Source organism: Platichthys flesus, chromosome 9, assembly GCF_949316205.1.
Source record: "Platichthys flesus chromosome 9, fPlaFle2.1, whole genome shotgun sequence".
In the NCBI taxonomy this organism is placed as follows: Eukaryota; Metazoa; Chordata; class Actinopteri; order Pleuronectiformes; family Pleuronectidae; genus Platichthys; species Platichthys flesus.
In genome coordinates this window covers 382,530-394,876 of record NC_084953.1, presented here as the reverse complement: position 1 = coordinate 394,876, position 12,347 = coordinate 382,530, and the positions used below count along the sequence as shown (strand labels likewise).

Sequence of the window (12,347 nt, the reverse complement as noted above, 5' to 3'; positions counted from 1 at the left end):
TTGTCCCAGTTTATGACTCCAGTGAACAAACATCACATCAGATTCATCTTTAACCCTCAAAACAGCAGCTTGGTTTATTATTCATTTATGATCCAGAGTTTTATAAAGTTTCAATGTGACCCACTTATTAAATTATCTCTACACATTAAACACTAACGCTCTGTTAGCCGTGGACGTTCAGCTGCCAGATCTCTGAATGTTTGAAAACAAGAATCTGCAGCGACGATAAGAACCAAGCAGCTTGAGAGCAAATATGAAGTTAATGAAAAACCACAGAAACAACAAGAACATCAGTGAAGTTTATATTCTATCAACAACCATCAGTCAAATATCAGATGTGTCTTTAAGAAAGAGAAGAGGAATCATGTTTTAAGATTCACATCTGAACTCCACTCTTTAAAACCTGGTGCATTCTGGGAATAAACAGAAGTCTTCAAGCATTCTTCTGATGAACATTCAGTTGTTTTCATAATAAATCATCAGAACTATGAACTGTCGTTTATAACATGTTTCATATGAACATTCAACCAGAGCAGAATCAAACTCATTCATTTACCAACTAGGAATAGATCTTCTTAAAGGGAAATTAAGGCCCCTGTGGCCCCTGAGGACCCCAGGGCCCCTGAAGGCCCCGGTTCGGCCCCAGTTGGGCCCAGCTGTGCTACAGTAGGACACAGGTGGACGAGGATTTGTCTTGGAGCGAGCTCGGGAAGTTCAGGTTGAACTGGGCAAGGTTAAAGTCCCGGGGGTCGGACCCAGAGTTCTGCTGGATGTCCTGGTTCTTCTCCCTGGAGGTGACGCGGTACTGAGCCTTGACGTTCCTCAGAGGGTTGTAGTCCGGCCCGATGTGGTCTGGGCAGTGGAACACTTCTCTGATGACGGCACCCTGCTGAGACAACGCCACGAAGCCGTTCCTGAAGGTCACCATCCGGACCACCGGGGAGCAGACGTACTGGACGTACAGGAGGGTTCCTGACGAAGAAGAAGAACTTCACTCAAATCCAGACTCAGAGAGACTTTACTGATCAGAGGTGAAACCAGGAGCTGTGAAATCATAGAATATATAGAGGCCCTTAAATCTACGGCCCGTGGGCCATCTGCGGCCCGCCATCCATTTTAAATTGGCCCGCCTCAAAAAAAAAAGGTCTGCACCCTCTGGTTCCCCTGACTGCACTGATTGTAAATCACTTTGGATGAAAGCGTCAGCTCAATGAATTGTAATGTAATGGACTATGGCCCACTGTATGGTACTTCTCAGTTTAGACACTAGGTGGCGCCCAACTCACCCCTGACCTGCCAGCTGTCCCTCAGACTGTTGACAGGGCGCCTCAATCCGGTCGCTTAGGGCGGGGGGCGTGGCCCAGACTTTTGAATTTGTTTCTTTATGTGGCCCTCGAGGTAAAAAGTTTGGACACCCCCTGCATTAAATCAACAACGCTGTGATAATGGCCACTACGCTGCCCCTAGTGGTCATGTTTCTGAAGAACTCTGCTGAGTTTAAAGTGTTACTGCTTACGTTCAGAACCTGGAGCTGGACCACAAGCTGCCCTGGTCCCTCAGGGCCACCGTACAGTTCACAACACGCTCACACAACATGACACGGGCTCTGAGCTGAGACGGGCTTGATTCATGGGCCCGGGTCCGTTTAGTCTGGGGCCCACATAGTCTCCTCCCACTCGTCTAAGACACAACATGACACATCGGACACGTGCCAGTATTTAGGTCTGAGCTCACCTGTTTGGACGTCCCACACTTTGATGGTTTTGTCCTGAGAACCAGTGAAGACGAACTGGTCGCTCTCGGAGAAGGCAGCAGAGAGGACGCCCTCGAAGAGGAAACCCTGAAGACCAGAGGAGTTACTCATCACATCACTACTGTCACACGTGTCAACATGTCATAAACTGTTTATAAGAAACATTGAACGTTTCCTCTCATGAAGCAACACGCACAGAAAAAGATGAATAATAACAATAACCTGCAATAATATAAAATATCATATAGAATATGTCTGTGAAGGAAAAGTTCAAATAAATGTCTGTATCTGTTGTTATAGCAACATTATAATCTGTTATAAACCGTTAACATGTTAATATTTAGAATCCCAGGTGACCTTCCTGACCTTGTACTCCATGGTGTGGTCGAGGGTCAGCGGGGTCAGGGCCCACAGCCTCTGCACGGCGTCCTCGGAGCCCACCAGGGCGTGAGTCCCCCAGTTACTGCCCATCACGCAGGTCACTCTGCTGCGGTGGGGCTCCAGCACGGAGCCGGCGCCGCTGCCGGGGTCGTGGAGCCGCACCCCCCCGCAGCTCGTCCCGTACAGCAGCCTGAGGTCGGACAGCAGCGCCATGGAGGACAGCGGGCCGTGGAGGAGGGACAGGGGGACGCGGTGCAGGGGGCCCTCCACCGTGGGGCAGCTTTCTCTGACGGAGATCTCGAACTGACAAACCGCGTCCTCGTAGGCCACGGCCACGTGCTTCTCGCTGGCGCTGACGGCCAGGCACAGCACCCCGCAGAGGCTCTCCGGGGGGGGGATGCACAGGGTCTCCTGGGGCAGGGCCAGCGGGTAGATGAGGACGGTGCCGGACGTCAGGCCGCACAGGAGCAGACGTTTGTGCTGAGCCAACTCCAGACAGCTCACCTGAGCAGAGACGGACAGACGCTCGGACAGACAGCCTGCAAACAGAGTTTAACATATTAAGCACATATTAATCATCACTTTGCAAACTGTCACTTCCTGTCTGTAAAGGAGCGCAGGTGAAACTGTGTCAGACATTCACATCTGGAAGATAAAGTTTGAGGTTGAGTGACAGTTTCAGAACCACTGCAGCACATGTTTGTTCTAACATGTTCTGCGTCATGTGTGATGATGACACATGATGAGAAGTTACCATGGGACAGAGTTTGTGTATCTGACGTTACTGAACATGGTTGTTAACGACTTCTTCTTCTCCTCTTTTCCACTGTTACATGACTTTATCAACACGGAGCGTTAAGGAGACAGATTCTGTTCATGTTCAAAAGTAACTCGTGTTAAAACTGTAAATGTTTTCATTCTGTAATATTCAGAACCACTGTCGAGCACTGCAGCTCCTCTTTTCAGCCTCTGTCTCAAACTCTTTAAGCTCCTCCTCCTGATAAAGGGGCGTGACCTGTGCTGTTGTTCCAGCTCATCACTTCTCTCTGACTCGACTGTCGGACGAAGAAAACTCGATCAGCATCTCTTGTGATGGCGACGTGGGCGGAGCCTGAGGGGATGTGGGCGGGTGGTTGGTGCCGGGCGTCGTACTTCAGACTCCACAGGTGAACGGAGGCAGCGGCGGCCGAGGCTGAAACCACAGAACCTCTGCAGATCACCACAGAAGTGACGGGAGCGTCAGACCCACACAGAGAGTCCACCAGCGCTCCGGTGGTCACCGACCAGATCTGCAGAGACACGATTCAGACGAGGGTTCGAACCCGGTTCTGACTTGACTCAGAGATTCTATAACACAGCGTTTACTCTTTATTGAGCGTGTGACCTCTGACCCGTATGAGCTGGTCAGCTGCTCCTGAGGCGAGCAGGCGACCGTCTGAGGAGACACAGGCGGACAGAACGTCGTCCTCGTGTTGGAGCTCGAGGACTTTGTCCACCGAGTCTCTGTCGATGTCAAAGAGGCTCAGAGTTCGTTCAGCGGCTGCAGAGGAACAGACCAACACGGTCAAGAAGGTTACACATGAACATTAGACAATTCTACACATCAAACATCAACAAAATACAGTGTTCCTGTCTGGTTGTTGTGATTTAAAGAACATTGATTTATCACACGCTGTCCAACCTGCGATCAGCAGCTTCTCATCTTCAGTCACACAAAGTAAAGAAGGAACCAGAGGAAACTCCACCGCCGAGTGTTTTCCAGTCCTGGAAATCTGCCAACAGGAGAAAAAATTATAATAATATAATAAACATCACAACCTGGATAAATACTCAGATTTTACAATAACAATTTTAACTTTAACCTGACAGATCTGATCATGTTCACAAAGCAGGAACTTCTTTAAACCATATATTCACTTTCAGAGGCTCCCTTCAGAAAGTCTGGACGAGTTTAGTTTGTTTAATTTAAGTTTTTTCAATTTAAAATTTCACATCAATTCTCATAAGAATGTCAAATATTTTTGGATCTTTGTTTAAACAGGAAGGCCATGTATGCTTCTCCGAGTCCGTTACGGACGGACGGATCCGACGGACACTTTTTGATTCATAGTTCTCCGTTGCTGAAAACAATTGGGCACCAGAACAGCAGGTGGCGCAACGGAAGACGCACTTAGAGAAGCCTCTCTCATGAGTTCTCAGAAGAAGTCCACGTTCATTATTTACCTGCTCCCGGCTTTTCTCACACACAGTGTCACCATCGTGGTGACTCAATAAAATAAAATAAAGTGACACCCAGCGGGTCATAATGCTGATGTTATCGTTTCTTCGTGCAGCAGTTCCCTGGTCTTGTTTCCGAACTGCGTTGCTAATTCAACAGCTTGAAGCTACACAGAGGTAGCTAGCTCCCCCCTATACTGTCCTTAGTGGACCAATCACAGCCAAGGGCTATCCGTAGGCTCTCCGCCATGCCGACGTGTAGTTAGAAAAATCAGAGCTGCACGAAAAGCTCTCCGTGGAGCCGGAGAGGAGGTTCCACGGCAAAGAAGGCGGTCCTATCTGTCCGTGTCCGTCAAAACGGAGAAGCATAAATTGGCCTCGACTGTCCGTCCAACCTGACGTACCTGGTGCAGGACGCCTTCTCTCGTGGCCACAAAGACTTTCCCACGTTTTGGTGAAACAACCGTTTTCACCAGACTCAAACGTGTCAGAGAGTTTTCCAGCTGCGTCTCCACAGCGTCGTGCAGAGGATGAAATATTCTGACCAGACCCGAGTCCGTCAGAGAAAACACAGATTCCTCCAGAACTCCCAGAACCACCGAGCCGTCCTCCCCGCTGCTGCTGAAGAGCTCCGCCCCTTCCTGCGTCCACACCTTCACCTGGACAGACGAGGACGGACGGAAACGTGATGAGAACTCAGGCATGACCCAGAGTCGGGGGAAACAGGTGAGAACAGGAACCTGTTACCTGTGTGCCGGTGTGAACATAGATCATCTGGCTCTGTTCGGACAGGTGGAAGTGGACCGGCGAGGGGGAGGAGTCAACAGGCACCGCCCCCTGGATGCAGAGCAGCTGCTGGCCTGTCATGAGGCTCCACCTACTCAGAGAGCCGTCAGCAGCCAATGACAGGCAGCAAGATGAGCTGTCAATCACCTTGACGGACAAGACAGCGCCTTCACAAAGAGGTAATCATCATCATCATCATCATCATCATCATCATCATCATCATCATCATCATCATCATCATCATCATCATCATCGATATTAAAATTGAGCAGACTGACCGCTGTGTCCCAGCAGGGTGTGAAGCAGCTGCTGGTCACTGAGGCGCAACACCATCACCACGCCATCATCCAGACCCAACGCCAGAAGCTCCGCCTCCACACTGACGTCCAGACAGAAGACACCTGCAGACACGAGGACATGTCAACCTGCTGTCTGGAGATATCAGAACAACCTGAGGTTGAAGATTCTACTTCATGTCTGACCTCCCTGCAGCCCGCTCAGTGTGTGCTGCAGCGCCCCCCCTGGCTGCTGCAGGAAACTGCACTTTGGGATGAGGGTGGGCTCGGGACACGTCAGTAACCACTCCTCGCACTGACTGCACAGCCGGCCAATCACAGACGGGAAGCTCGGGGCCAAGGAGCAGAGTCTGGCCAACAGCTCGGTGAAGAACAGCGACATGTCTGCAGGAGGTTTTCAACGTGAGTGACAGGGTTAGGGTCGAGTTTGATTCAGTTCATGTTACATAATGAACAGAATGTGGTCTCTAAAGACCCCCCCCACACACACACACACACACACACACTCAAACACAAAACACTGAGAGACAACAAACCCATGTGACTGTCCAAGAAGTCCATGGTGGGTTTGATGAGGACCAGAGCGTCTCGGATCAGTCTGGTCTCGGTGCAGTCCATGTGCTGGGAGCTCTGGTCCAGGTCGTGGATGACGCTGGTGACCCCACACACTCTGCTCTTACAGTACAGCCACTCAGCGTTGCCTGGAAACCACGAAGAGACTTAGTTCAAACTCGCTTCCTCTGATCTGCGATCCTGTTTCAGGTGTGTGGCGGCAGTGGGAGGAGCTTCTTACCGATGACTTCCTGTTGAAGCTCCTCCCACAGGCCGGTGTGCAGCAGGTGATAGGGCAGCTCCTGGAGCTTCCTGACGTTAGCCAATCCTGGAGCGAACCACAGCGGCTGGGGAGGGACCTGTGACATCAACAACAAGTTTCAACAACAACAACAACAACCAGCAGAGTCACACTGGAAAAAGTTGCTGTGGTTTCCTCTTCCTGTTTCTCATGTTTGATTATTGGTTAATATAAAAAGTTGAAATTTGTTTTAAATTGTTTGAATGAGTTTGTCCTGTGAGACGCCGCTCTGCCTGTTCAGTGTCAGATGCTGAAGTGGAGACACTGAAACTTTTGTGTTCTCGTCTTCCTCGGACGATGTGTTGTTACCTTTCTGTCGGACAGCACCAGCGTCAGACCCGGCAACATCACCGGCTTCAGCTTCCCTGACCAGCGACCCTGAAAGTACTCTGCCAGGATCCTGTGGCTCCGCCCCCGACGCTCTGACATCAGATAGCGAGATGAAATCGCCTCCAACAGGCGCCTGAAGATGACAAACATCTTGACTGTGAGTCGGACTAGATCTGATGTGATGGCTCATCAGGTTCTCACTGTACCTGTTGTTGAGAGATAGAGTGGCCACTCCGTCCGTCCACCGCTCCTCCAGCTGGTCCTTGAGGTCCCGTCTGAGTCGGGCCCACAGGAGGGGGGGCAGCCGGATCAATGAGGGGGTCGTAGGGAGTGAGTACCTGTGCACCTCACCGATGACCTCATCATCCAGGGACAGGACGTCGCGCAGCTCAGCCTCCAGTAGCCCCTCCCTGTGAAGAGGGGGGGGGGGGGGGGGATCATAAGGTGATCAGCATCTTTATGTTCTAATACATAATATATACAGTATGTGCACATGTGTATGTGCTGTTGCCTCACCTGGCCAGAGCGAGGTATCCTAAGGCTCCACCCACCAGCTCCTTCCCATGTGTTTCCTCCAGCATCAGGAAGAGCTGTGACATCATTTCCTGTGTGCTGGCGCTCAGTTGCCTCTCTGTGAGCGGCGTGAAGGAGGACCAGCGTTTGGCGGCGGAGAGGATCAGCCTGAGGTGGAGCGGACAGCCGGTGGAGTCGAAGCTCTGCAGCACAGCGTCGCTCTGCTCCGGGGTCAAGGTTCTCTGGTGTGCTCGCAGGTTCGACTCCACCATCTGTTTCCCTTCGCTACGAGACAAACGCTCCACCTCGAAGAAGCTCCCCAGCGACTCCACCTTCAGACGCATGCTGGCAAACGCCTCGCTGCTGGTATCCATGGACACCACCAGGTGGATGTTGGGCGGCAGGTGGACGGGCAGCCAGCAGAGTCTGTGAGCCTGATGCTGGTCTGACAGCTGATCCACGGCGTCCAGGACGAGGATCAAAGTGTCCCCCTTCTGGGACACCTGAGCCAGGATGTTCCTGAAGAACCTCAGCAGCTCCAGGTGAGTGCCGGCAATCAGCGGCGAGGGCGGAGACAGGCCACAGGCCAGACACACCTGGAGGCAGACGCTGCAGAGGACATGGTCGATGTCTGGTCTCTGAGGATGGCGATCTGACAGCAGCCTGATCACCATCACTGATCCGGCCTTCAGGTCTCTCTGCATCTCCTGCGCCAGTTGGCAGAGCAGAGCCGTCTTCCCCATCCCAGCAGCCCCGTGGACGACCAGAGGGCCGTGGCCGACACTGGTGGACTCCCGGATGGAGAGGCAGAGCTTAGCCAGAAGTCCCTCTCTACCGATGAGACCCCTGCACAGCTCCTCACTCCTGGCGACATGTTGTCCAACCTCTTCAACCATCCAGTCCGACGTGTCCTCCTCCTCCTCGATGCGTCCCCACATCTTCCTTCGTCTCCCCTCGGCCGGAGAGTCGACAGCCGCTGTGATGCCAGACTTCATCTGGGACACAAACTGCTCGACCACGCTGTCCAGGTACTGAGCGTGCTCTTTGCGTTTGGGGTCGACGCTGCCCTTGCTCAGCTCCACACAATGCAGGTTGAGGATCTCCTTACACGAGATGTAGAGGCGAGACTTGAGGTCAGTGAGCAGTCCCTGAGCTTCTGCGTCCAGCAGCCCGTCGGCGATCACGCCCATGAACTTGGCGAGACGCTTGGGGCGGTCCTTCACCCGCTGCCGGGGCGCCTCTCGGACAAAGAGCAGAGCTGACGGTGTCCTGTTGTCGTCCCACAGACCCTGCTGGAACTCTTGCTCTGTGACTGTGGAGCAGAAGGAGAAGACACTCAGACCTGAACTAAGACAACATGGACGCTCTGACGGACACGCCTCTGACCTGATGTGAAGAACTGTTGTTTCTGCTCGGCCGTGATGTCGCCGGCAGCCTCAGCGGCGGTGGCGGCAGATCGTAGGAGCTGCAACAGTTGATTCTCTGTGAAGCGCCAGGAAAGGACGCTGTTGTCGTGCTGAGGCTTGCTCTCGGGTCGGAGGTCGCCGTAGTGGGGGAAGTGCGTCGCGATTGGCCGGAGGACGTAGGTGGGCGGGACAGCATTGCTGTCTTTTAGGAACCACTGACTCAGCTGTTTGACGCCTTCAGCGTTTTTGGAAAGTTTGGACAAAAGAACCTCGAAGTGTTTCTCAGGGACGCGGCGAGGAAGAGCGCGGTGACCGTACCGGCTCCCCAGCAGGGCCTTGGGAGCCGGGAGACAAAGGGAGGAAACAAAGAGAAAGACTGATAATCACAGAGGAAATCTTTTACACAAGTTTTTACTTTCACTTCAAGTCAAACTGAGACGTGTTAAAAACATGTAACATGTGCAATTGTGGGAGTTTAAGTGTTTTTAACCTTCACACTGATTTTATTTTAATTTATTCTCTGGCGAGGAAACTTTTTCAAATTTCACAACAAGTTGAAGTTTTCAGTTTTTTCTTCATCATGGCAGAAATAAAACTCATAATTTATAAATCTGTTAAAATTAGATAAATACATGAGATCTGATCAAAGAGGTTTATAATAAATGTGACATTCAAAGTGTTGTGATGATAAAAAGGTTAATGTCTTTATTGTCATTTTAAAAGACTCACGATGAAATGTGGACCAGCTGAGATCCTCTGGCAGCTCTGGATCTCCTGCAGGAAGATCTCACAGGAGTCGTGGTCTCCAGAGGAGCCGTTCCGAATCCCCCAGCACAGATCCACCACCTGACAACAACGACAAGCTTTTACAAACTGATCATTTTGTTCCTCACTGGTTGTGAAGGTGGAGAGGAGCTGCAGCCGACCTCCAGCACCAGGCCCAGCCCGCGGCAGAACGCCAGGACTTCTGGGTAAGCTCTCTCCAGCAGCGCCTTCCTCTCACTGCTCATATCTGACCAGAGAAGAAGAGGAAATCACAGCAACAAAGTTTGCAAGTGACAAAACGTTCACATTACAAACGTAAAGTTTACATTGAATGGTTTATGTGACGTGACTTTCCCTCATCATTCACCACATGCTATTTTTCTATTTTTAGAATATTTCATTTTCCACAATAAACAGTCAGATAAATCAGAAACAGTTTTAAAAAAAAATTATAAAAGAGTTAGTGAATCTTTTACTATGATTTATAGATTAGTTATTAGTCATTAACAAGATATCACAATTATAAACTGATAAATGACGGTTACAGGACGTACAACACTAAGTTATGAAACTGTGTCACACAGGAAGAAGATGACCCACAACATGGAAACACAAACCTTCTTGGTTTATAACTGATTTATTAAAATGAATGGAGTCATTTTTCACAGCTAGTTAACGCTTCATGAATAGAGTCTTATCAGAACAAGAGGAATCTGACCTGTGAACGTGGAGCTGATGAACACTCGGATCATGTTGGACCTGGTCTTCATCCTCTGTCCTCTGTCCGTCTGTCCTCTCAGGACGTCCGGCAGGTTGATGTCTGGGTGCTCAGCCATCGTCTTCCTTCCTGCTCCACTGTCCTTGTCTTCTTCGTTGTCTTCTTCTTCTTCTTCTGTGGGATTCCCTCGCCCTCAGCTGCTTGTGTCCTGTGAGACTTGACTCCAGGACGACCAGGTCCCTCCTGCTTGTGCTCACAGGGCCGCTGCTACACATTCAGGTGCCATGGGCTAAACTGCTTTGTGATGCCCCCCACAAAAAACATTTGTGTTCATATTTATTTGTATAAATATTTTGTTAGAAAAACACAAAATAATATTAAATTACATTTCATTTAGCTGACACTTTTATCCAAAGCGACTTACAATACGTGCATCAACCAAGAGGGAACAGACCCAGAACAACAAGAAGCAGAATAGTGACACAGATAAATCCAAAGAAATGTCACAAAACTTAGCAAATCGACTAAAGAACAAGCGAAACAGCTACACACGTGTATAATTAAATATATTTAAATAACAATGTTGCCGTTGTTGTTAGAATTAAGATATATGAACAAATGGCTCTTCAAATAATACAAACTGAACTGGAACACACAGTCGGTTGCAACTGTTTTTAAAAATATATAAATAAAAGATAAAACACAAAACACAAGAAAAGCTTCAAGCTTCTCAAGCTCTGCAGAAGACAGTGGACATGGCAGTACAGCCGTCACTCCTGGGCAGAGGACTGGGTGGGCCCAGGGGCCCAGGGGCCCAGGGGCCCAGGGGCCCAGGGGCCCGCCCAGTCCACTGTCCCAGTCTGAGAGCGCACAGCAGGGCCACAGCACCACGGTGCCTGGGGGGAGCAACCAGGGGCCCAGACAACATCTCCTACAGGAGGCGGAGCTCACAGGAGGTGGGGACCCTCCACACACACACACAAACACACACACACACACACACACACCTGCTCATGTGTTTACTGAGCAGGGCCGCTGGGAGGGGTTGGGCCCCCCCGAGATAATGAACAAAACAAAGATACAGTCGAACCTGCTGCACCTGAACCTTTCACACAGAGACTCTTTCACACCTCAGGACAGAAAACATGAAACTATTCACTGACAGATTCATTTAAAAAACAGAAATCAAATCAAAACACAGGACATCTGTGGACTAGTGTCCGTCCTGGAGACCGGTCTCACATGTGTCTCTGAGGTGTCCACCTTCTCCACCTGTTGAAGGTTTCAGAAGTTTGACTCTTGTTGAAGAACAGAGGACGTCTCACTGGTTAAAGACGAGGAGACAAACTGGGACCTGTGAATATGAGACTGTACTAATACAATGTGATTGAATTTGATTGGAAATAAATGACGGATCCAGACTTGACTTAATATGATGGAGGAATAAAACGAAATCCGTGATTAGAAGAACAAAGTCATAATGTTTAGAGAATAAAGTTCTGAATTGTCCGACAATAATACGCAGTCGTTATGACAGTTGATCATATTTAAATAAATCATGAAATGAGGATGAGATGAGAAATATTAGTTGGAGATAATCTGTTATTACACCTGCTTTGTTTTGCTCTTCATGTAACAAAGATTTCCATCTGTTATCCCTGGACTCATCCTCAATCATCCTAAACTGGAAAAAGTATTTCCCATAGAAAAGTACTTTACGCACAGTATTTTAACCCGTCTCTATAAAACACATCAGTGACTTTAATGTTTCTGATCATTGAGGGAAGTGGATCTCAGGAGGTTTGGATTATTTCCCTGTGAGCGGATTCTGTTAAGTGTTTTTCTGATAACGTCTCATGACGACATGTTTGTTCTGCTCTTTTACCTTCAGGCTGTTTTTTCACCGCTGAGCTGTTGATGTGTATTTCTCTGAGGATGTTACATCATGAGGTGCAGCAGGAAAACAGCTTGAACCTGCAGCTCCTGAGTGGGAGGAGTCAGAGCTGCAGCTCCTGAGTGGGAGGAGACAGAGCTGCAGCTCCTGAGTGGGAGGAGACAGACTCTCACCAGAGGGGGAGCTGTTGAGTAGATATCATCCCCTTCTCTTTCCTCTGAACATCACTGCTGCTGTTTACAGTGTGATGTCATTTCCTGATGAAACTCCTATGACGTCATGTGATTGGGAGTCATTGCACAAAATCTAGATGTTTTTGTTGACCTTGACCTTTGACCCGACTACACCAGCGTTCAGGCCCCAGGTTTAAACATGTGACCTCTACTGTCCTATCACAGTTCTTCCATGTGACGCCAGGTATGAAGACACAGAAAA

General features: G+C 49.7%; 1 protein-coding gene across 1 annotated transcript; it reads right to left on the bottom strand.

Moving 5' to 3' along the window:
- Positions 1–71: 71 nt before the first annotated feature.
- On the bottom strand, positions 72–10,136 carry nwd1 (NACHT and WD repeat domain containing 1). Its single transcript, XM_062395600.1, has 19 exons — positions 10,019–10,136; positions 9,429–9,547; positions 9,265–9,381; positions 8,516–8,870; positions 7,133–8,441; positions 6,823–7,026; positions 6,596–6,749; positions 6,227–6,344; positions 5,970–6,134; positions 5,620–5,817; positions 5,416–5,538; positions 5,099–5,304; positions 4,756–5,010; positions 3,816–3,906; positions 3,526–3,674; positions 3,150–3,423; positions 2,120–2,673; positions 1,735–1,840; positions 72–972 (listed from the first exon to the last, which is right to left on the bottom strand). The coding sequence occupies exons 1-19, from the start codon at positions 10,134–10,136 to the stop codon at positions 662–664; spliced, it is 4,926 nt and encodes a 1,641-aa protein (XP_062251584.1). The 3' UTR covers positions 72–661.
- Positions 10,137–12,347: the final 2,211 nt, after the last annotated feature.